The sequence below is a fragment of the Cetorhinus maximus genome, chromosome 6 (assembly GCF_964194155.1).
Source record: "Cetorhinus maximus chromosome 6, sCetMax3.hap1.1, whole genome shotgun sequence".
Taxonomy (NCBI): domain Eukaryota; kingdom Metazoa; phylum Chordata; class Chondrichthyes; order Lamniformes; family Cetorhinidae; genus Cetorhinus; species Cetorhinus maximus.
This window is the reverse complement of record NC_135884.1, coordinates 92775503-92801145: the sequence shown is the minus strand read 5'-3', so window position 1 is coordinate 92801145 and position 25643 is coordinate 92775503. Positions and strand designations below refer to the sequence as shown.

General features: G+C 47.5%; 2 protein-coding genes across 4 annotated transcripts in view; one reads left to right on the top strand and one right to left on the bottom strand.

Moving 5' to 3' along the window:
- Positions 1-469: 469 nt before the first annotated feature.
- b3gnt9 (UDP-GlcNAc:betaGal beta-1,3-N-acetylglucosaminyltransferase 9) lies at positions 470-4476 on the bottom strand. Its single transcript, XM_078544063.1, has 2 exons — positions 4349-4476; positions 470-2242 (listed from the first exon to the last, which is right to left on the bottom strand). Exon 2 carries the CDS (start codon positions 1801-1803, stop codon positions 553-555), a length of 1251 nt encoding a protein of 416 aa, XP_078400189.1. The 5' UTR covers positions 1804-2242; positions 4349-4476; the 3' UTR covers positions 470-552.
- A 13556-nt stretch (positions 4477-18032) lies between these two features.
- prmt7 (protein arginine methyltransferase 7) overlaps positions 18033-25643 on the top strand; it is a 45853-nt gene continuing 38242 nt past the window's right edge. For all 3 annotated transcript variants that reach the window (XM_078544085.1, XM_078544084.1, XM_078544086.1), the window contains exons 1-4: positions 18033-18224; positions 20679-20715; positions 21328-21477; positions 23783-23891. In XM_078544085.1, coding sequence (XP_078400211.1) covers positions 18130-18224; positions 20679-20715; positions 21328-21477; positions 23783-23891 — 391 coding nt within the window. In that variant the 5' untranslated portion in view covers positions 18033-18129. The remainder of the gene's footprint in view (positions 18225-20678; positions 20716-21327; positions 21478-23782; positions 23892-25643) is intronic.

The window sequence follows — 25643 nt, the reverse complement described above, 5'->3', positions numbered from 1 at the left end:
CGTGAGTGCCCACCTCCAGGTAGTTGATTTGCTCACGCTGCGTAGGGAATCTTCCAATCAGACCTTTAACAGGGCTTTTCATGAATATAATTGTCTCCATGCCTCATGGGGAAGGGCAGCTTTCCTGGGCCCTGAACCCACCTCCCCACAAATGGCCAGCGCCAGGAACAGCGTCCCAAGGCTGACCAAGAGGTCAGCGCCAGTGTTTTCAGTACCCACGACACCGCGCCCCAGCTCTGTTCCCAACTTCGAGATGGCCGGAAAATTCAGCCCTGTGACTCTAAACTATATATCTGAGTGAAACCACTGATGATGATAAGGAACCGGCAGCTCCGTTTCCCAGTGGATTCACACAAGTTCGCCTTATTGGGCTTGATCTCACAGTTTAACTTTTAAGCTTAACGTGTTTAATGCAGGTGCAGGCACATCGGTGGACTGTTGCCATGAGTGACTTTAAATAATAAAAAAAAAGAATTGAGACATTTATAAAACATTTGAAGTATAAATTTGCAGGGATAGTTACTGAGGGAACCTTCTCCCTTGTGTCTACTCTCAGTGCTTGAGTTTCTTTATAGAGGCAGATGTGGACTTTCGCTTGATCCGCCACCGGAATGGACGCTTCATCGACCCTTTGCGAGCACACTTCAGATTAGGGTCATGGAGAAGGGTCCACATCAGCCAAATTTCAGGCACCTTAAGGCTGTGGACCACCATCAGCTCCTTGTAGAAGCATGGGTCAAACGTTTGCATGTGAGGAGCTGCAGAGGGTCGGACGATGCCGAACGTTCTGAATCCTTCATGAGTTACAGGTTCGAGGCCGATCCGCAGCAAGCACATCCCCAAAAAGACATCGTCGATGGGGAAGAGGTCCACCTCTTTGCTGGCATGGTACAGCCTCTTTGCTGTGTGTCCAGACATGAGAAATCCTCCACCTCCGGCATAGACAGGGTAAACCCCTGGGCCATACATCATCTCAGGGATGAAATATTTACTCTTATTGGACCTGATGGGGAGGGCTTGGTAAATAATATGTCCAACAAATAGATCGTCCTTGGGATCCGCGTCTGCTAAGAAATCAGCAATATTCTCCACGTTTACAAAGACATCGTCATCCCCTTTGAACACAAACTCTGCGGCAGGGCAGAATTGGTCAACCCATTTCAGAAAGTGGATCTCCTTGAGTGTCAGGTTGAAGAAGGTGTCTTGGAAATCCCACAGCAGGATGTCCTGGTAGATTTGGCTCTCGTGTTCCAACAGGCGGCTCCACGAAGCCAAAGCACTTTGGTTGGCCGGGATTCCCAGGAGGAAGAGTCTGCGGACCTGCAGGTTGTGGACACGACCTTCTCGGGCCCAAGTCTTTCGAGCCACTTCACGCCTTTCAAACTCCTCCACCCTGGACTTGATGGAGATCAACAGCAGTTGTTCCCCGTTGAGCTTCTGGCACTTGTTCTTCTGGTTAATGATCTGATTGAATTCCCGACAATCTTTCTGCCAGAGGTACTGCCGGTAGTTCCAGGGTAAAAGGTTTGAAGTTGGAGTCGTTTTCACCTGGCCCTGGGCATTCTCCAGCTGTTGCCCAAGCTGACAGTCCTGCTCTGACTGTGTTGCGCTGCTGGTGAGGTCCAGCTGAGTTTCTGCCTCTGTGCTTTCCAGCATAATGTTTCTCTCAGTTCCTGATTCCTTTTGGTTCTTGTGTTTGTTCAGCCGTGGGCTTTCAGAGTGCATTTGGACATAAAGCAAAATACACAATGCTGTTAGCAAGAGGAACGTGCAGATGAGATCTCCCTTCCGCCGCAGTCTCATGGTCCCAGGGGAGCAGAGACAGTCTTGAATGGTTTTGCAAGATGGAGATCAGTGGACGCTCTGAGTAATTTTATGCAATTTTTAAAGCCCACAGCTGGACTGGTTTGTACTGACTTGTGAGTTCACAGATTGGGTGATTTCATACACAGTTGAAATTCACTGGAAAGCTCTGGGTGATTTATACAGGACTGGATGTGATAGTCTGGTTCTGGGTGATTTTATGCACAGTTGGAGTTCAGAGTCTGGCCTGGATAAATTTATAAAGGGCTGAAGTTCACAGTCTGGTTCTGGGTGATTTCAAAAACGTTTGAAATTCACTGGAAGGTTCTGGCTGATTTAATACACAGTTGGAGTTCACAGTCTGTCTGGCCTGGGTAATTTAATAAAGGGCTGAAATTCATAGGCTGGCTTTGGGTGGATTTCTTTCATATTGTCGCATCTGTAGAACAGAGAAACACATAGTTAAAGGAAACAGCTGTCCAGCCTGCCACGTGGAACCTTCACTGCCGGATATAGAGGCAGCCCTGGAAACTAGGTCTGACAAGAAAGAACTGTCTTAGAGAACAACACTAGACTTTAATAAATCCCCCCCTCCCCCCCACCCCCCCCCCCCCCCCCCCACACACACACACACACCTTAGTATTTTGCTTTATCAGTTCTCTCTCTGTTACTCAACTGTATTTTAGAAATGGTGCAACACCTAAATCTAGATTAATAGGTACTTAGATATAACTGGTAATACAGACACTTACAGCAGACACACATGTATGTGTAGATATAGCTAATACTGTACTTAGAAACATTCAGGTGATACTATTCTGTAAAATGCAACATTAAAAAGTTACTGTTCCAATCATGTGATCTGATTACAGGCACATACCAACCATTGCTGTGTACTCCCATCACATCAAAAATCACACAATCAAATTAGCTCCACTGGTGCATTTAATTTGAAATAATGCAGTCTGGAGCATGTTGCAAGGCAGTAAAAAATCTCAATCTTGGTTTTGACACAGACAGAACTGCTTGAGCTTTGTCCTTGCTCTTTCTAGAATCACCTGTACCATTCCATGCCTCAGAACCAGGGGTTAGGGTGGCTGCTGTTCCACTCCTTATCTCACTAGATATTCTTTATTTTGACACCAGATTTGCCATTTTTCAGTGGCAGTTTAATCTAATGAGTTAGAAAAAGACTAATGTGTGCTCACTTCCTTTCTAGCTCTTCGGATTTAGCACCACACACTCCTAGTCCAGTGATTTTGCATTGAAGATACATGTAGAGACACATTTTTAACCATTTATCAGGTGGTCTGACCTTCTCCCGCTATTGCCATACCTGCCCGGCCTTGTAATATATGTCGAACTTGAAAAATATCAGAGTCAACTGAGGTGGCACTTCTTTGGCCTCACCATGAATTTCTGCTGCCTGGGATCATGGTTTCATGGAGAGAGAGAGAGAGAACGACCATATTTGTGTAACCAATAAGCCACTTGTTTTTAAATATATCTATTTGTATCATAATTGTCAAAGGTCTAATGGGAATTGTATTCCTATAACTTTCCATCCCACACTTAATAATCAATACACACATACCTCTCTTTATCTCATATGTCATTCCCCAATACACACATCCTGCATCCCATACTCATATCCAATACACACACACCCTCCATCCCATACCTCATACCCAATACACACACACCCTCCATCCCATACCTCATACCCAATACACACACACCATCCATCCCATACCTCATACCCAATACACACACACCCTCCATCCCATACCTCATACCCAATACACACACACCATCCATCCCATACCTCATACCCAATATACACACACCCTCCATCCCATACCTCATACCCAATACATACACACCCCCTGTCCCATACCTAATCCCCAATATACAACACACACACACACCTGTATCCCACTCTTAATAACGAGACTCATGCCATCCTATTCATTCCGGCATCAATAGTTGATATCAGTAACATCATATGGACCTTCTTAATAAGTGGCGGTGCTGCCACATCCTGTTGTGCAGTCTGCAAGAATTAACAACAACGAGCAAGGCACCGGGAAGGGATATACCTTGATTCGTACATGTCCCCGTTATAAAATTGTATCTGTTATAAAGTCGACAGTGCGCGGGAAGAGGCTGCATTTTCCCCGTTAGAAGGAGGCCAGTTTAAACTCTGAACTTTGCCTTTTACCCGTTTCGTGATCTCCTTCACTCCTATAACAGGCAGTGGGGGGAGAGCTGCCAACTCAAACTACTACCGCCGCCCGCAATCTGAACAGAACATCTGGAAGGAGAAACAAGCAGCCACTCGGCCCGGGTTGAGGGGGATCCCTGGTTCCCGCAGAAAAGCTTGTTAAGCAAGTTTAGGGAGGCTGCTCGGATACCACAGAGACATCGGGGCCCCTCCCCCAGCCTGCAATCCAACTTGTTTCTCCTTTTTTCAGGGAATTTGGAAGTAGCTGAAGGCAGTCCGCAGACTGTCAGCACCTCTCTGAAGCACACAGCTCACTTTACCTGAGAACCGTCAGTGCTGGGCATTAAACAGCGAGTCGCCCGAGTGACTGAACAACGAGGTTATGAAGCTGGCTGCAAAGGGCACTTTCCATAGGGGAGAAACTCGCCAGGAATCCGTGGGAGCCAAGGAAAGCACATCTGGATTGCATTAATGAGACTAGGAGCTGCCTGCATTCGGAGCCCGGCCATCAGAAACAAGGGGAGGGTTGGGGAATCTGCAGTTCAAAACAGCGCTGCAGGTCACAGAGAGACAGGCAGCACCGAATCGGTTCACGTTTTAATTCTGATGCTCAATGAATGGAGCCGAACATCCTCTCCCTTCAGTCCAGGCGTTGATTTCCTCCCTGTGCTAACTCAAGCTGCATTCCTCACCTCGTTAAAGAGCGCTCAGTGGTGGAGACTGTCAAGAATGCAGCGTGTGACTAGAATACTATCAGAGTCCAGAGCTTGTCAGTACCAAACTACAATCATCAACTGCTTTAAAAGTGTTATTTTAGGTTTAGTGGTAACACTCTCGCCTTTGAGTTGGAAGGTTAGAGGTTCAAATCCTGCTCCAGAGACATCATAGAATTGTTAGCCTCAACACATAATCTAGGCAGGAGTGTTACTCTTACTCTTAGGTAAGATGTTAAATTGAGGTGCCACCTGCCCACTGAGGTAGGTGTACAAGGTATTTTGGTGTATTTTGCAGGGTAGGAAGGTCTCTTAGTTCCCTGGCTAATATCTACCCTTCCACCAACATCTGTAACACAGATTATCTGGTCATTACCACGTTTGTGTTTGTGAGAGCTTGCTATGCACAAATTGCATGCCATATTTCCTACATTACAGCAGTGGCTTCAAGAGTACTGTAATTGGCAGTGTCCTGAGGCTGTGAAGTCGCTATATAAATGCAACCTTTCTTTCTCTTAAAGGGTCACTGTGGGGAGCAAAAGCAACATCACATTTTCTGTGATGACATTTGTTATGATCCCCATAGAGACCATTAATGTCAAAAGAGAAGTCTGAACATCCAGTAACTAACTGAAAGAACCATGCCACAAGATTTCATGTTTTTAAACAAAAATAAACTTTATTGTATTAATAAAAAAGTTAAACAAGACAAACACAACTAGTTTAACACTGTTTTGTAATTACTTAAGTTTTATAACAAAAACAGAATTACCTGGAAAAACTCAGCAGGTCTGGCAGCATCGGCGGAGAAGAAATCAGTTAACGTTTCGAGCCTTCATGGCCCTTCGGCAGAACTGAAGCATAGTTAGGAGAAGGGAGAAATATAAACTGGTTTAAAGTGGGGGGGGGAGGCAGGAGAGAGACGTTGAGGGTGTGGTGATTGTGGAGATCCACAATCACCACACCCTCAACGTCTCTCTCTCTCCCCCGCACCCCCCCCCCCCCCCCCCCCGCCCCACCTTAAACCAGTTTATATTTCTCCTTTCTCCTAACTATGCTTCAGTTCTGCCGAAGGGCCATGAAGGCTCGAAACGTTAACTGATTTCTTCTCCGCCGATGCTGCCAGACCTGCTGAGTTTTTCCAGGTAATTCTGTTTTTGTTTTGGATTTCCAGCATCCGCAGTAGCTTTTAGCTTTTTGTTTTTACTTAAGTTTTATACCCTGTTTTACTCATTAGTTCCACCCAAGTTCCCTTATGTATTATGAGATCTTGAGGGTTCATTCGCTTCTTCTGGGACCAACCCAAAGGTATGTCCTCTGGAATTCACTCTGATTTCTCCTCAGCATTCCAGCTACTCTTCCGAGGTACAAGATTTCATGGGGATCCTTCCATTAGCTTTTGGCTAAGTGACCTCCAACATTTTTCTAAGACATCATGACTGTGGACTCCTCAGCTTAAAGTAGGGCCTCACTGCCTGTGCCAAGCTGACTGCTTGTTTTCACCATGAGGATTACTGTAGAGTTCTTCCTTTAGCTCCAAGCTATGCAAATCTTCCATCCTCTTTTTCCCTCACAAACTCTCTCTCTAAATTGAGCATGAGCTCCTACACCCCTCATTTCACGTGCTGAACAATAAAGTTAGTATTTTCTCTGCATAAGGTGCAGGCCTGGCTAACATTTATCTCTTTTGCTAGTAGGATGGGAGTACAGTATAGTATTGGTGAGGATGGAGTGTTTGGTGACAGTGTTGGTGAATGTTCAATATTAGTTAGCAGTACTGCTAAGTCTGGCATATTTTATGGCAATGTTGGTGATAAAGTAGCACTTGGTGTCACAAGTCTTGATGGTGCACCCCATAGTCATCTATGGGGTAATGACTATGTTGAAGTGAGTATTAGTTATACTGCAATGTTTGGTGGCAGTTTGTAGGAGCACAGTGCTTGACAATATTGGTGAGAGCATGGTGCTTAACTACATTGTTAATGATAGTGTGCTGGTCACTGACAGTATTAGTAAGAGTGCAGTGCTCAACAACCATCAGAATTATGAACTAACAGGAATGGGATGAGATACCACTTGGATGATTTACAAGTTAGTAAACAGCAAATGTTCTGAGGTGTTAGAGATAAACTTACTTCGTGACACGGACTGGGTGCTTGAAATGGCAAAATGTTCTATGGCCACATTCTATTGCATCTGGGTGTTAACCATCTTGTCAAACATTTGTTTCAATCCCTGTAGAGCTCAATAACTTTTTAAAAAAAAGAAATTCCCATGACTCCAACAGAAAAAAAAACGATGGACAAGACCTCATTTTTTAAAAGGTTTACTGTAACAATCAAACAAAAATCAACACAGTTCAAACATTAACAGGCTAATGATGCTTCTAATCAGAAGGTAAATTTCACTTTAAATAGTAGATATAACAAAATATGATTCACGTAGTCACAAGCACTCATGTCACAAATGTGGCACCACATGCAATTTACAACTTGGCCTCTGGTATGTAGGATCTCTCACTTCACACTGAATAGATTTGGCACTTGAGTCATTTTCAAGGCAACCATATTCCATCCAAGGTTCAGTATGTGGTTAACCCCGACCAGGTGCACGTCTATGAATCCTCTCACACTCGGGTCATGGCAGTCCTGAGTTCCTTTTCCACTGACCAACCATCATACCCAGTTCATGGTCTGGTCCTCTGATACAAACACTCAGCTCACTTGCATGTTGCTTCACCAACAGAGCCTAGGGTTGTATTTTCTTCTTACTGCCAAACAGAAAGTTGATCTATTCGTAGGGAGCTTTGCTTGCTTTCCCTCCAATGAATTATGTATTCTGAACTGCAAGTTCTGAGACCAGCTGTAATTCAATCTCCAATTAGCTTTCTATTTACCCTTTGTTTTTAGCTTTCATCTCCATAATAACCTCAGGTCACATGGGCATTTCTTGGAACTAAATATTTGCTAGGAAGTCCAATTACACCCTTTTCAGAATACCCCATAGTTTCACTTTGGAATTAATGGTACATTTCACAAAAATAAAATAAGGCTTTTCCCCAAAGCACAAGGGTCATCACATATAAGACAATTGAGTTTGCATCCAAGATGATGAATTCCCATTGAAGTTTTGGGTAACTGAAAACTTCCCTTAATTCAAAACAAACAAAATTCGACATGTAGTTGGAGTTCTATTGCCAATGGTTTCAAAGAGAAATCAAAGTCATAATGATAATTGATCAATATGCTCCAAGATTTTTCTTACGATCACGTTACAATTATGTAGGAATTTTAAGATGAGTGAAACTTGCATCTTTATCTTTCAGTCAAAATGAACATGAATGTTAATGCTGTAAACACTTCAAGTGGAGAAATGAGTGTTACAAACGGTGAAAAGAGATAAATTGGAGCACCTTTAGCAAAACCCATCTGGGAACACAGATTTAATAAATCCTTTAACAAAATGTTTGTTGATCTTAATTCAGTGACACAAATAATATGCTTTATTTTCTAGAGGTCAACCAGATTGTCTTTGCAAAATTGTGCTTTGTTCAATGTTATTCACTCCTTGTGTGTATTAAAGGGCACTAGCTTGAAAAATAATGCAATTACATCAATTATGCTCCAGTGCAACGTGTAACTTGTGTGTAACACTGTCACGTTAAAAATGAAGCATATCTCCCATATCCTGTTTTTCCCATCCTGACAAAAAGGTTGGCCCCGCACTTTCTCATGAATGTAGCACCACGTTCAATTAGAGTGCTCATTCACTATGATTAGTTAGATGAAAATGAAATGATCAAAATGAACATTGGGCTTAATATTATGTAACTCAAAGCTCTATCTACATTTTCAGCCAGAACTCATTTTTTCGTATATTGATTCATGGGATATGGGCATCGCTGACTAGGCCAGCATTTATTGCCCATCCCTAATTGCCCTTGAGAAGATGGTGGTGAACTGCCTTCTTGAACCACTGCAGTGCATGTGGTGTGGGTACACCCACAGTGCTACAGGGAGGGAGTTCCAGGATTTTGACCCAGCAATAGTGAAGGAATGGGGATATAGTTCCAAGTCAGGATGGTGTGTGGCTTGGAGGGGAACTTGCAGGTGGCGGTGTTCCCATGCTGCTTTTGTACTTCTAGGTAGTAGAAGTTGTGGGTTTGGAAGGTGATGTTGACAGAGTCTTGGTGAGTAGTTGTAGTGCATCTTGTAGATGGCACACACTGCTGCCACTGTGCAAGGTGGTGGAGGGAATGAATGTTTAAGGTGGTGGCTGGGGTGCCAATCAAGTGGGCTGCTTTGTCCTGGATGGTGTTGAGCTTCTTGAATTTTGTTGGAACTGCACTCATCCAGGCAAGTGGAGAGTATTCCATCACACTCCTGACCTGTGCCTTGTAGATGGTGGACAGGCTTTGGGGAGTCAGGAGGTGAGTTACTCGCCGCAGAATTCCCAGCCTTTGACCTGCTCTTGTAGTCACAGTATTTATATGGCTGGTCCAGTTCAGTTTGTAGTCAATGGTAACTCTCGATGTTGATAGTGCGAGATTCAGTGATGTTAATGTCATTGAAAGTCAAGGGGAAATGGTTACATTCTCTTGTTGGAGATGAACATTGCCTTGTGTGGCATTAATGTTACTTGCCACTCGTCAGCCCAAGCCTGGATATTGCCCAGGCCTTGCTGCATTTGGACATGGACTGCCTCAATATCTGAGGAGTCGCGAATGGTGCTGAACACTGTGAAATCATCAGCAAACATGCCCACTTCTGACCTAGTGATGGAGGGAAGGTTATTGATGAAGCAACTGAAGATGGTTGGGCCTAGGACATGGCCCTGAGGAACTCCTGCAGTGATGTTCCAGGATTGAGATGATTGACCTCCAACAATCATAACCATCTTCCTTTGTGCTAGGTATGACTCTGACTAGTGGAGAGCTTCCCCCTGATTCCCATTGACTTCAGTTTTGCTAGGGCTCCTTGATGCCACACTTGGTAAAACACCGCCTTGTTGTCAAGGGCAGTCACTCTCACCTCACCTCTTGAGTTCAGCTCTTTGTCCATGTTTGGATCAATGCTGTAATGAGGTCAATAGCTGTGTGTTCTGGCTAAACCCAAACTAAGCATCAATAAGTAGATTATTGCTGATTAAATGCTGCTTGATAGCACTGTCGATGACACCTTCCATCATTTTTCTGATGGTTGAGAGTAGACTGATAGGGCGGTAATTGGCCGGGTTTGATTTATCCTGCATTTTGTGGACAGGGCATAACTGGGCAATTTTCCACATTGGCGGAAAGATGCCAGTGTTGTAGCAGTACTGGAACAGCTTGGCTATGGGCGCGGCTAATTCTGAAGCACGAGTCTTCAATACTATCACCAGAATGTTGTCAGGGCCTATAGCCTTTGCAGTGTCCACTGCCTTCAACCGTTTCTTGATATCACGCGGGCTGAATCGAATTGGCTGAAGACTGGCATCTGTGATGCTGGCAGCCTCAGTAGGAGGCTGAGATGGATCATCCACTTGGCACTGCTGGCTGAAGATGGCTGCAAATGCTTTAGCCTTGTATTTTATACTGGTGCGCTGGACTCCTCCATCATTGAGGATGGGAATATTTATCCTCCTCCTGTTAGTTGTTTAATTGTCCACCAACATTCACAACTGGATGTGGCAGGACTGCAGCGCTTAGATCTGAATCATTGGCTGTGGGATCGCTTAGTGGCCACGCAGTAGGGACACATGTATAAACTGACAATTCCTCTGCAACTGAGACAGTTCAGGTGTAGCCACAGTGATACGATTGGGGTCGGACTCCTAGACTGCCCACCCATGCAAACAACATGGAGGCATCAAAGTGCCACCGAGCGCTCCAGACCCCACCCTCCCTCTCCGGTACAGACTGTGAGTCTGTGACCACTTTACTGGACAATAGAGCAGTTGGACTGCACAAGTTGTACAATCTCCTCGCCAACGCTGGCCATGTAGCAGGCACTGCTGGAGGTGCTCACAGCCCCTTGCAATCTCAGCATCTCGGTTAGGATCAGTCTTCCCCATGTCACAGGCTGACAGGGCAGCCATGCAGCGCACTCATCTATGGCCATCCGAGGGGTGGTCAGCACTCTCCGGGAAGCGCTAAGGGGCTGTTACACAGGGCCAGGAAAGGTGCTAAGTACACCCGTGCTAACCATGTCTCTCTCTCTCTTTCATGCTGCAGGAAGACCACATCAGGAGCATGGAGCTGGGTGACTGAGTTGTATGCCTGATGGCTTACAAAGAGCAGAGAAGATGGAGGTGAGAGCGACTGAGGCTCCTGGCTGCGCAAAGGCAGAACCAGCAACCTCATGAAGAAGGGGCAGCAGGGGCTCCCGCACACGCTGCCCAGGAGTGACAGTGAACCGTGGCTGGTTGGTGCCTAGTGACACCCAGGGTCTATAGACACCGCCTGCCATTCCTGCAGATGACTGAGAACCAGTGTCAACGACAACCGCGCATGTCTAGGGACCTGGTCATTCAATTTCTATGCTAGTGGCTCCTTTCAGGGCTCCACAGGTAATCTCTGTGGGATATCAAAAGCTGCCACCCACAAATGCATCCATGAGGTCACCGATGCCATCTTCTCGAGGGCATACAACTTTGTGCATTTCGCCCGGGACTGTGACAGCCAGGATGCAAGGGTCATTGAATTCTCCCGGATCTCGGGATTCCCACAGGTGCAGGGTGCGATTGACCATGTGGCGCTCAGGTCTCTGTCGCTATACATAGTGGACTACATCAACCACAAGGGATTCCACTCACTGAATGTGCAGCCGGTGTGCGACCGCCAGAAATGCATCCTGCAGATATGTGCACGGGTTCCAGGGAGTGTGCACAATGCCTACATCCTCAGTTGGTTACAGATTCCTGCTGTGTTCCAGGATCCACAGAGACTCCTCGGGGATAAGGGCTACCTACAGAGGCCGTGGCTGATGACACCCATGCGGCGGCCTCAGACTGCAGCAGAGCCACGGTATAATGAAGCTCATGCTGCAACTCGCAACTTGGCGGAGCAGACCATCAGGATGCTGAAGATGAGGTTCCGGTGCCTGGACCGGTCTGGTGGAGCTCTGCAATGCAGTCCACAGAGGGTGTCAAGCATTATCATCATCTGCTGCACCCTTTACAACCTGGCGCTGCAACGGGGTGAGGAGCTGGCTGAGGAGGAGTTGGAGGAGCTGCACGTCTCCTCCAATGAGGAGGACGCCGATGGGGATGAAGGCTGAGGAGGTCCTCGGAGGTAATGATGACGGGGATGAAGCCCTCGCACTGACTAGATGAGGCAGGCGCGCTCGGGAGGCCCACATAGCTGCTAGATTTGTGGAGGATGATGACGACATGCAGTGAGGTGACCCCATGGATCCTCACATCGCATTTGTGAACATTTGACCCCAGTCTGGCTTATGGCAGTGCGAATACTCTCTGTGAGAATGCTCCTGTCATGGGGATGCAGTGGAGGCCCTAATAGAGCCTCAATTGCAGGGGGAGGATGATAACGACATGCAGTGAGGGCACTCCATAAATCTTCACATAACCTCTGAGATTGTCTGAGTCCTGCTGGGCTGAGGGCAGCTCGCTTGTGCTCTGTGATCAGGGTCATATCATAGAGATGCAGCCATGAAACTTTAGAAATTCTGACGCTTTGTCCGCCTTCAGCACCTGAGCCCTTCAGGAGCTGGAGCACAGCATCAGTGGTCACAGATGCTGAAGAGATGGGAGACAGCCCCTCCTTAAAGGTGCTGAGAGCACATCAACAGAATGACGGAACTCTGTGGCACCTGCCCACTACATTCGGGCAGCAATGACAAGCACCGCTGAGGTGCAGGCATTAGTAATATGTCCAGGGAGTGTGAGGCTGGACCATCACTGTGGTTTGAAGGTTGCACAGAGAACAGGGAAGAGGCCCTGGACTGAGACACCTGCCTTTATCTTGCGCAGAATGGCCTGAGTGACAAGAACACTGCTCATCAGAACAAGGAGCCATAGGCAGGGAGACATTCTTGGGAGTTTATTGACAATGGTGAACATTATGTACAAGTGATTTACACCTGTGCCCAGGCTGTGCAACTAATTCTCTTTAACTTTCCTAACCCTGTCTTGTTGCTCCCCGGACTTCCACAGCGGAGGTGGAGGCAGACTGCTGACTGTGACACCCTGCCTGTGAAGAGATTAGCGAGCGTCTTCTGGAGGGCCGAGACTTGGAGGGCTCCGGCCTGCTTTCAGGGTCCTGCTGTGTGGAATTGACACCCTCCTCGGCCTGTGGAGCTGGAGCTGCTGAGGTCACAGGAAGAGGGGATTTGGATTGGCCGGACATTTTCGGAGTCACCTGGATGGATGGGCCTAGAGTGTGCATCTATTGATCCTCCTCCCTATGGGTGCCCGGGGGCCCCTGGCTGACTCCTTGAGGAGCAGGGGAAGCTGGAGTGAGATCGAGCTGTCCAGCACCCCTCTTGTGTACACACTGTTGGAGGCCAACTATGGCATCAGCTATATGGAGTTGAGCCCGCACAGCAGTGAGAAGTCCTGGACCAAGGTCTCCATTGCAGCTACCATCTTACCAGCGTTGACCTTGGTGCGTTGGTATGCCAGCGCTATCACCTCAGCCTGAAGGCAGACGGCCTCCTCCATTGTGCCTTGCAATCTGAGGAGTGCAGCGGACATCCCTTCCTGATGATCCCGAGCTTGCCTTTGCAGCTCCAGCAACTGTGACATGACCGAGTCCAGAGGCTCGTCATCTGACTCGGACTCAGCAACGTTCTGGCCTCCAGCAGTCCTCTGAGTGCCAGACATCTGCCTGCTGTGGATCAGACAGTACGATGTGCTCACCAGATTGTCCCACCGAGGTGTGTGTCTCTGCGCTGGTGGAGGGTGTGGGTGAGCGCTGTGCCGGAACTTCAGGGAGGGTGCCTCCAGATTCCTCTCCAGAGGTTTCTTCAGGGGTTGATTGGAGGCCCTGGGTCATGGACTATGTCAGCTGTTTGGCAGAAGTGTCTGTGAAAGTATGTAGACATAAGTAATGCATGGTAGTGGCCTGTGAAAGAGGACACATCTCACGGCATGGTTGTCTGATGGATGTTGCACCGCTGGATCTTCACTTGGTAGAGCAGCGCCGACCTCACCACAGCACAGGACCGGTCCAGTTTGTGGCTGGCCAGTTGTTTTCAAAGTCTGTGAGGACTTTGATTTCAGGCATTCCTCCACCGGTCAGCAACCTCTCTCTCTTGTTGTGTGCCAGCTTGTCCTGCATGAATAGAGATGGAGAAAGTGTAAGCAGGACGCCTGCCAGGCCAGATGATAAGTATGCCTGGCCTGTATGGGTGGTGAGTGATAGAAACATAGAAAACAGGAGCAGGAGTAGGCATTCAGCCCTTCGAGCCTGCTCTGCCATTCATTATGATCATGGCTGATCATCCAACTCAATAGACTGCTCCCGCTTTCTCCCCATATCCTTTGATCCCTATTGCCCCAAGAGCTATATCTAACTCTTTCTTGAAAACATACAATGTTTTGGCCTCAACTACTTTCTGTGGTAGCAAATTCCACAGGCTCACCACTCTCTGGGTGAAGAAATTTCTCCTCATCTCAGTCTTAAATAGTCTACCCCGTATCCTCAGACTGTGACCCCTGGTTCTGGACTCCCCCACCATCGGGAACATCCTTCCTGCACCTACCCTGTCTAGTCCTGTTAGAATTTTATAGGTTTCTATGAGATCCCCCCTCATTCTTCTGAGCTCCGGTGAATATAATCCTAACTGACTCAATCTCTCCTCATATGTCAGTCTCGCCATCCCAGGAATCAGTCTGGTAAACCTTTGCTGCACTCCCTCTGTGGCAAGAACATTCTTCCTCAGATAAGGAGACCAAAACTGCACACAATATTCCAAGTGTGGTCTCACCAAGGCCCTGTATAATTGCAACAAGACACCCCTGCTCCTGTACTCGAATCCTCTCGCTATGAAGGCCAACATACCATTTGCCTTCTTTACCGCCTGCTGCACCTGCATGCTTACCTTCAGCGACTGGTGTACAAGGACACCCAGGTCTCGTTGCACATTCCCCTCTCTCAATTTATAGCCATTCAGATAATAATCTGCCTTCCTGTTTTTGCTACCAAAGTGGATAACCTCACATTTATCCACATTATATTGCATCTGCCATGCATTTGCCCACTCACTCAGCTTGTCCAAATCACCATGAAGCATCTCTGCATCCTCCTCACAGCTCACCCTCCCACCCAGCTTTGTGTCATCTGCAAATTTGGAGATATTACATTTAGCTCCCTCATCTAAATCATTAACATATATTGTGAATAGCTGGGGTCCCAGCACCGATCCCTGCGGTACCCCACTAGTCACTGCCTGCCATTCGGAAAAAGACCCGTTTATTCCTACTCTTTGTTTCCTGTCTGCCAACCAGTTTTCTATCCATCTCAATACATTACCCCCAATCCCATGTGCTTTAATTTTACACGCTAATCTCTTATGTGGGACTTTGTCGAAAGGCTTCTGAAAGTCCAAATAAACCACATCCACTGGCTCCCCCTCATCAACTCTACTAGTTACATTCTCGAAAAATTCCAGTAGATTTGTCAAGCATGATTTCCCTTTCGTAAATCCATGCTGACTCTGTCCAATTCTGTCACTGTTTTCCAAGTGCTCAGCTATTAAAGCTTTTATAATGGACTCTAGAATTTCCCCCACTACTGACTGGTCTATCATTCCCTGTTTTCTCTCTACCTCCCTTTTTAAATAGCGGGGGTTACATTAGCTACCCTCCGATCTGTAGGAACTGTTCCAGAGTCTATAGAATCTCGGAAGATGACCACCAATGCATCCACTATTTCTAGGGCCACTTCCTTAAGTACTCTGGGATGTAGGTTATCAGGCCCTGGGGATTTATTGGCCTTCAATCCCATCAATTTCTCCAACACCATTTCCCTACTAATACTGATTTCTTTCAGCTCCTCCCTCTCACTAAACCCTGGGTTCCACAACATTTCTGGCATGTTATTTGTGTCCTCCTTTGTGAAGACAGAACCAAAGTATGCATTTAGTTGGTCAGCCATTTCTTTGTTCCCCATTATAAATTCCCCTGTTTCAGACTGTAAGGGGCCTACATTTGTCTTCACCAATCCCATGGACAGGATGGGGACAATGATGGTAAGTGTGAGAGGGTCGATGGTGAACTGGCGGTGAGTGAGGGCCCTGTGTGATGGGTTTGTGAGTGTGTGAGTTGAGAATGATGAGAAGAGTGACTTACTCTGGCGGAACAGAGGAGATCATTCATCCTCTTGTGGCACTGGGTCGCTGTCCTCTTCTGAAGGGCGTTGGCGCTGACACCGCCTCCCTAGCTGGATTGGTCACATTGCTGCCCATCCTGTGGCCAGAGCGGGAGTACAGGACATCCCAGTGGGCCTCCACAGCAACCAGCAGTCGCTCTAGGGATCCGTTGTTGAAGCAGGGGTCTTCAGTCTTTTTTCCTTTGCTGGCCATGTCTTCTGTGCAGCAGCGGCGAACTCGAAGCAGTGAGCGCTGTGCTCGCGGCTGGATTTTAAACATGGTGCTTGGCATGATGTAGCGGCGGGCTGATGGCCGGAGGGCAAATGAGAGCCCGCCAGCCATGGAAACGGTGTATTCCCTGGGACTGCATAAATAATGAGATGGGTTTGGGACGATACATCGTGAAAACCTGCCATCGCGGCCAGTGAGTAAAATGTCAGTTTACCCGCCCGCTACCGCACTTAGTGCACTGTGGGAAAATTGCACAGCTATTCTCTGTTTTCTATGTCTTGGCCAATTTTCTGTCCATTCAGTTATTCGTCCTCTGACACCACATGCCCTAACCTTTGTCATGAGCCTGCAATGTGGCACCTTATCAAAGGCCTTTAGAATAGATGACATCTATTCTATTATCCTTGTCTATCCTTTCTATTACCTCTATTACAAATAATTCTATCAGGTTAGTTAAGCATGATTCCTTTCGGAATCCAAACTTTAAAAAATTATATTTTCTATCTCTAGATACTCTTATCATTTATTTTAGTATGGATTACAGTATATTCCCTATCACTGACACTAAGCTGGCCAGTCTACTGTACCCAGGTTTTTTCACCACTTGCCTCATTCACAGTGGCCTTATCACCAAATCACAACTTGGTCCGTTGGCTCTACTTCACCACCACTTGTCTCGAACCCTCTATTGTTTCTGAATTGTCACACGGCTCCTTTGACATCCAGTACTGGTTGAGTAGCAATTTCCTTCCACTAAACGCTGGAAAGACTGAAAGCATTGCCCTTGGTCTCCACTATCAACTCTGTTCCCTAGCATCTCTCTGGAAGCTGTCAGAAGATGAACCAGTTTGCAACCTTGATGTCATATTTTACCCTCTGACAAGCTTTCAACCGCATCTCTGTGCCATTACTAAGGCTGCCTCTTTCCAACTCTGTAACATTGCCCAACTCCACGCCTGCCTCAGCTCATTTGCTGAAACTATTTGCAGTTGACTCCATGGTTTACACATCAGGAAAAACTCAAGATCATATCAATTCTCTGCAAGATGATCTTTTGGAATTGCAGAATGGGAGATGGCCAAAAATGCAATGTCATGTGCATTATCAACAAAAAAGATCCACTAACAGATTGCTTTAATTCCTGTAACCAAATTCTCCAACATATGGATACACAACCATGCCTGTTGGTTCATCTTAAAAACAATCTTCCCAAGGAAAATCCCACAATGGAAAGTCACAGCCCCATCACTTGAAATCTTCATGACCCATCTTTAAGTATTTCCATGTAAAGGTTTTCATTATCAGCATTATCATTTCAGCAGGTCATGCTTGGTTTAGCTAGCGCTACCCATTTAAATGTTGGCAGAATATGGATATTAGTCTATGATGCCCACATAACTAAAACAGAAACAGAAGCCATGGCTTGGTTACCTCTGTTAACTAATTCCAGGCTGGCCTGCTACCTTCCAACCTCCCACAACTTCAGGGCATCCAAAATTCCACATCCCCTGGACTAACTTGTGCCAAGTCCCGTTGACCCATCACCCCTGTGATCGCTGACTTACGTTGACTCCTGACCTAACAACAACACCATTAAAAAAAATTCTCATCCTTGTTTTTGAATCCCTCCATGATCTCACCCCTCTCTATCCTCTGATGTTAAAGGTTCTGGACACACATGTCATGACTGTCACGTGACCATGGGGCGCCGGTTCAGCATCGCTGCGCCTGCGCACTGGGGCCGGCAATCCGCCTGCAGGAGTTAGTTGTCAATATGGCGGCGCCGGTACAGAGTCAGGGCTTTGCGGACTGATCTCTGGGCTAGAGTCATCGCTAGATCCGGCTGACATGAAGACTTTCTGTGGTAGGGCGAACCCTACAACCGGCGCCATCGAGTGGGAGGAAGAAGACGAAGACTATGATTATCACCAGGAGATAGCGCGGTAAGGAGCCGGCTCCAGCTTGACACGAGGGTCACCTGCAGCCGGCCCTGCACTCACCGGCCCCCTGCCTCTGCCCCCGGCCCCCGCCCCCTGCCCCCGGCCCCCCTGCCCCCGGCCCCCCTGCCCCTGCCTCTGCCCCCCGCCCCCCGGCCCCTGCCTCTGCCCCCGGCCCCCGCCCCCGGCCCCCGGCCCCCGGCCCCCGGCCCCTGCCCCCGGCCCCCCGGCCCCCCGGCCCCCCGGCCCCCGGCCTCTGCCCCCTACCCCCGGCCCCCTGCCTCTGCCCCCGGCCCCCGCCCCCGGCCCCCGGCCCCCGGCCCCCTGCCCCCGGCCCCCCTGCCCCCGGCCCCCCTGCCCCTGCCTCTGCCCCCCGCCCCCCGGCCCCTGCCTCTGCCCCCAGCCCCCGGCCCCCGGCCCCTGCCTCTGCCCCCAGCCCCCGGCCCCCGGCCCCTGCCTCTGCCCCCTGCCTCTGCCCCCGCCCCCCGGCCCCCGGCCCCTGGCCCCTGCCTCTGCCCCCGGCCCCTGCCTCTGCCCCCGGCCCCTGCCTCTGCCCCCGGCCCCTGCCTCTGCCCCCGGCCCCTGCCTCTGCCCCCGGCCCCTGCCTCTGCCCCCGGCCCCCTGCCCCCCGGCCCCCTGCCCCCCGGCCCCCTGCCCCCCGGCCCCCTGCCCCCGGCCCCCCTGCCCCTGCCCCCAGCCCCCCTGCCCCCCTGCCCCTGCCCCCAGCCCCCCTGCCCCTGCCCCCAGCCCCCCTGCCCCCAGCCCCCCTGCCCCCAGCCCCCCTGCCCCCAGCCCCCCTGCCCCCCTGCCCCCAGCCACCCTCCCCCAGCCCCCGGCCCCTGCCCCCCGGCCCCTGTCCCCCGGCCCCCTGCCCCCAGCCCCCTGCCCCTGCCCGGCTGAAACTTGAATATAGTGGCCTGTAATATACTTTGGAGAGTACATGTGGCAAAGGTGAAGGCAGCCAGTTATACATATCAGGAATGGGAAAGTGAGCACCTCAGTAATACACTGGGGAATGAGTATTCGTTTACATAATAAATTGGCAATTTCACAAACTGGACATGCCCTCAAATCCTGCATCATATCCCTTAGTGTTGCGATAGTGTGAGAAAGAAATGTTCACACTATCTCCATTCTGAATACTGGGCATCTCAGCCTGTTCAAGGTGACAGACATAAATTGATCGATATTTGAATATCAACTGAAACTTTCCCATTACATGACAGTTTTTTAAAAATTCATTCATGGGATGTGGGTGTTGCTGGTGAGGCCAACGTTTATTACCCATCCCTAATTGCCCTTGAGAAGGTGGTGGTGAGCTGCCTTGAACTGCTGCAGTCCATGTGGTGTAGGTGTACACACAGTAATGTTAGGGAGGGAGTTCCAGGAATTTGACGCAGTGACAGTGATGGAATGGTGATATATTTCCAAAGCAGGATGGTGAGTAGCTTGGAGGGGGGGCTTCCAGGAGCTGGCGTTCCCATGTGTCTGCTGCCCTTGTCCTTCTAGATGGTAGTGGTCGTGGGTTTGGAAGGTGCTGTCTAAAGAGCCCTGATGAGTTCTTGCAGTGCATCTTGTAGATGGTGTACACTGCTATCATTGTGCTTCAGTGATGGAGGGAGTGAATGTGGATGGGGCCCCAATCAAGCATGCTGCTTTGTTCTGGATGGTGTCAAGCTTCTTGAGTGTTGTTGGAGATGCAGGTAAGTGGGGAGTATTCCCTCGCATTTCTGACCTGTGCCTAGTAGATGATGGACAGACTTTGGGGAGTCAGGCGGTGAGTTACTCGCCACAGGATTCCTAGCCTCTGACCTGTTCTTGTAGCCACAGTATTTATGTGGCTAGTCCAGTTCAGTTTCTGGTTAATGTTAACACCCAGAATGTTGATAATGGGGGATTCAGTGATGGTAATGCCATTTAATGTCAATGGGTGATGGTTACATTCTCTCTTGTTAGAAATGGTCATTGCCTGGCACTTGTGTGGCACGAATGTTATTTGCCACTTGTCAGCCCAAGCCTGGGTATTGTCCAGGTCTTGCTGTATTTGGACATGGACTGCTTCAGTATCTGAGGAGTCACGGATGGTGCTGAACATTGTGCAATCATCAGCGAATATCCCCACTTCTGATCTTATGATGGAAGGAAGGTCATTGATGAAGCAGCTGAAGATGGTTGGGCCTAGGACACTACCCTGAGTCTCTGCCCCATTGCTGGACATGCAGCATAGTATTCTAAATATAAACCATGTGATTGATTCATTTAGATTAGAGCCCGTAAGGATTCCCAGGCATCCATTAACCTGTCTGCAAATCACCTGAACTCTTCAATTAGATTACAGCTAATAAATGACTGAAAACCATTTTATCAGATGAACATTACACTGAGTTTTTCCAGGTAATTCTGTTTTTGTATTACACTATTTAGACTTAACTGACCCATTTTTCATTATTTTTCTATCAGGTCGTCTTATGCAGATATGCTACACGACAAAGACAGGGTAAGCATTTGACACCAAATGAAGTACCGTGTTTATTGATTTTAAATGTGTGTTCATTTAGAGGATATAGGACATCACACTGTACAGGATTCAAGCAGGATTACTGGACTGTAATTAGCAGCAGGATCCTTAGAACATTTTCACTGCCTAATCTGGGGTATGAAGGTTCATCAGAGTAGCTCAGTATTGCATTGACTACAAACAAAAGACAGAGCATAGATCAGGAATTGAGTTTTAATTTTAAACTTTGAACAGGGTGTATGCTGTTTACTTGCAGCTTAGGTAAAGAAGGTTGTCTGAACCACAGAAGATGAACAGTACTGAAGACCTCAGTTCTTTGAGCATATTTCCATAGCTAAAAATCAATGCTTTTTCTTGCATCACTCTTGTGTCTCTCAGTCACGTGTTTCAGAGTAACACAATGGAGGCCTGGGTTGCTAGCTGCTCTCTGTGGGCACCTGGGAGACAGAATTAGGTGAAAATAGGAAAAACTTAAAGATTGAAAGGTTACAGAGAAGGTGTGTTATATTATTTGAGCTGAGTGGGGAATTGTTATATATCTGAACAACTTCGGTGCAACAGATGCTTAACCCTATGACATTGTATTTGCAGAATGAAAAGTATCACAGTGGAGTCCGGGCTGCAGTCTGCAGGGTGAAAGAACGAGGCCAGAGGGCAATTGTCCTGGACATTGGAACTGGGACAGGCCTGCTGTCCATGATGGCAGTGAGAGCTGGTGCTGATTATTGTTATGCAATCGAGGTGAGATTGCAGGGATACGTTACACTTCAGTTTTTCATTTTGTTGTGTTTGAGTTTATACACTTCCAGTAAAATCTTTTCCTGAATCTTGTTGATCCTCTCAATCTTATGGTTTTGAAGACCAAATGAACAAGCTTACAACAACAGTTTAATTACTTTGTTTAACAGCAATACCAAATACAAAAAGTGCTACTCCATCCAGAAAAGCTACTGCCAGAATTAACTGACCATGGAAGTAGTCTGTTAGTTGCATGTGGTGAATATGTCACTTTGATGGATTGGCTCTGAACTCTCCCTCTATCTCAAACACTTGACAATTTTTTTAGATTAATTTATGTGATCTGTATGTCTCTGACTAGGCCAGCATTTGTTGCCCAGCTCTAATTGCCCTTGAGCCGATGATGCTGAGCTGTCGTCTTGAACCGCTCTATTCTTTATCATGCAGATACATCCACAGTGCTTTTAAGAAGGGAGTTCCAGGTTTTTGATCCACTGACAGTGAAGGAACAGGGATATGGTTCCAAGTCAAGATAGTGGGTGGTTCGGAGGAGAACGTGCAGATGGTTGTGTTCCCATGTGTCTTTCTAGGTGGTAGAGGTTGTGGTTTAGAGGGTGCCCTGTTGAAGGAGGCTTGGTGAGTTGCTGCAGTGCATCTTGTATCTGGTACAGAGTGCTGCCACTTTGCAGTGGTGAGTGAATGCTAAAGATGGTGGATTGGGTGCTGATCAGGTGGACTGCATTGTCCTAGATGGTAAAAAGCTTCTTGAGTGTTATTAGAGCTGCACTCCTCAGGGTGAATGGAGAGCATTCCATCACATTCCTGATTTGTGCCTTGTAGATGGTGGAAAGGCTTTGGGGAGTCAGGAGATGACTTACTTGTCGCAGAATTCCCAGTCTCTGACCCGCAATTATAACTATGGTATTTACCTGGCTGGTCCAGTTAAGTTTCTGGTCAATGGTGGGGGTTTCAGCTGTATTAATGCCATTGAACATCAAGAGGAGATTTGCCAGATACTCCCTTGGCTGGAGGCAGCGCGAATGTTACTTGCCACTTACCAACCCAAGCCTGAATGTTGTCTTGCTGCATGAACTTCTGCAATATCTAAGGAATCGCAAATGGTACTGAACAATGTGAAATCACTAGCAAATATCCCATTACTGACCTTATGTTGGCAGGAAAGTTATAAATGAGGCAGCTGAAAATGGTTGGACCCGGGGCACCACCCCAAGGAACTCCTGCAGTGATGTCCTTGGTTTGAGATAATTGGCCTCCAACGCCAAGGATCATCATCTTTTGTGCTAGGTGCGACTCCAACAACTGGAGGTTCCCCAATTCTCACTGACATAAATTTTGCTAGGGCTCCTTGATGCTCTGAGGAAAAAATGCAGACTTGAGGTCAAGGGCAGTCACTCTCACCACGTCTCTTGCGTTCAGCCCTTTTGTCCATGTTTGGACTGAGGTTGTAACGAGATCAGGAGCTGTGTGGCCTTGGCGCGCATGCTAATGCTCAGCAAATGCGCTCTTAGTACTGTCAGTGGCACTTTCCATCACTTTGCTTGTGATTGAGTTTAGATTGATGGGTAGTATCTGGCTGGATTTGATTTGTCCTGCTTTCTGTGAATAGGACATACCTGGGCAAGTTTCCATTGGTAGCTGTCAGTGCTGTAGCTGCATTGAAACATCTTGGCTAAGGGACATGGCTAGAGCACAAGTATTTTGTACTACAGCTGGGATGTTGTCAGGGCCCAAAGCCTTTGCAGTATCCAGTTACTTCAGCCATTTCTTGATATGTGAGTGAATTGAATTGGCTGAAGACTGGCTTCAGTAATGTTGGGGACCTGAGGAAGAGGCTGAGATGCATCATTCACTTGGCACTTCTGCCAGAAGGTGGTTGAAAATGTTTTACCACTGAGGTGCGGGGCTCCCCCATCATTGAGGATTTCATTATTTGTGGAGCTGCCACCTCCCGTTACTTGTTTCATTATCCACCATCATTCATGACTGGACGTGGCAGGACTGCAGAGCTTTCACCTGATCCATTGTAGGATCGCTTAGCACAGGGGTAGTGCTAATTGTCGTTTAAGTTACTAGTTATTTATCTGTGGGTTAAAATTCTTTACTGAAGCTGTATGCTTCATGTGATCTCTTGTCTTCTTGATAAACTGACATTGTCCCTGGAGGGAAGCTGATTGTTCATCTGTTGTTTGGTGCAGGTATTCATAGAAAGACACAGTATGGGAAAAAATAGTTTGGAAGAGACAATGTGGCTAATGTAATGTAATCTCCATCTTGTCATTCCCCACAGGTTTTTAAGCCAATGGCTGATGTTGCTCGGAAGATTGTGGATAAAAATGGATTTGGCAACAAAATTAAAATCATCAACAAACACTCAACTGAGGTGACAGTGGGACCAGGTAAGGGACCTGGGGTGGGTAGGGTTGTTGGAGCCTGTCATAGAGTCATAGAGGCCTACAGCTCAGAAAAAGGCCCTTCGCCCCATCCTGTCACAAGAACACCCCTCGACCATCAACCTCTGCCTCCTGCTGCTCAGCCAATTCTGGATCCAATCTGCCAAATTGCCTTGTATCCCATGGGCTCTTTCGTTATCAGTCTCCCATGTGGGACCTTATCAAAAGCCTTGCTGAAGCCCAAGTAGACTACATCAAGTGCATTGCCCTCATCTACACACTTGGTCATCGCTTCGAAAAATTCAATCAAATTGGTCAGACCTCCCCTTAACAAAACCATGCTAACTGTCCTTGATTAATCCCTGCCTCTCCAAGTGGAGATTAATTCTGTCCTCAGAATTGCTTCCAATAGTTTCCCCACCACTGAGGTTAGACTGACTGGCCTGTAGTTCCCTGGTTTACCCCTTCCTCCCTTCTTGAATAATGGTACCACATTGGCTGTCCTCCAGTCCTCTGGCACCTCTCCTGTGGCCAGAGAGGTATTGAAAATTATTGCCAGGGCCCCTGCTATCCCCTGCCTTGCCTCACTCAACAGCCTGAGACACATTCCCTGGAGATTTATCTACTTTTAAGCCTGCTAGACCACTTAGGCTGTTGGTGGGAAACAATGAGGCAGTGGGGTGACTGTTGAGTTTTAGCACCCCATTGAAACAGTTGCTTGGATTGCTGGATTAGTTTTATTTTTTGGGGAATGGGTTCTTTTAGCTCAGGCCCGCTCCCCCGGATCTGCAGGGCCTAGTTGATATCTTTGGGCATGATGGTGACCCGCTTGGTGTGGATGGTGCACAGGTTGGTGTCCTCGATGAGCCCCATTAGGCTTGGTGCACCTTGCTGTTGGGTTGGGATGTCATGTAATCAGCATTGTGGCAATTGATGCAGCTGCTTTTAAGCAGTATATTACATTTGGTGGAACTTAATTTCCAAGACCCTCTAACAACAGGTCAGCTGTCATATACAATGAAAATAATTGTGGCTGGGAGGTTTGATGAGAGATGGCTTGTTGAACATGACTCCCCCCGCCCGCCCCAGTATTTAGATGGCTATGTCTGATTGTTGGACCAGTAGTAACTGGAAAATTCTCAGGAAGCACAATTTATACACTGGGATTTTAAGTGGCAAAAAACTGAGAATATAGTGTTTATTGTTGAGCTTTATTTGCCTGTTGTCTTCAGAACCATGATTGAAAATCAACCAAGTTGTTTGATATTAAAGTGGAGCTTCTGATGTAAATGATGGTGTCCCAATTTCTCAGAGCTAGTTCTACTTAAATCTGTGAAGCTCCAGCTGTTTAAATCCATTCATTACAATTCAATGAGCTGGCGCTAATAATTAGTTGCACTGAATATTGAGATGCCCAGTGCGGACTGAAGTCGCCTGTGTTAGTATTAGAGAGGCTTCTGGATAGGGTGGAGCAATTGACTCATAGTTAGCACTGCCAAGAACAGAGGGGTTCCTGAAAGTTCTGGAACTGCTGAAATAATAATCATTGTGCTGGATACTTACAAGAACCAGCCTGTTTTCCTGTAGTTAGTAAGATTCAGAGAATGCGCCCGAAGAAATGTTGTTGATCATGCAACATACCAGTGGAAAATAATGTACACTTTCAGTAACCATACTTCTGTTAAGACTCTATGGAGTGCTTTTACAACATACATTGTATTACTTTTTGTACACTCAGTTCCAAGGTTAGATCATCCT

What these genes read in the sequence shown, in the direction of transcription:
- b3gnt9 (XM_078544063.1), bottom strand. Translation starts at nt 1,803, where the DNA reads ATGAGACTGCGGCGGAAGGGAGATCTCATCTGCACGTTCCTCTTGCTA.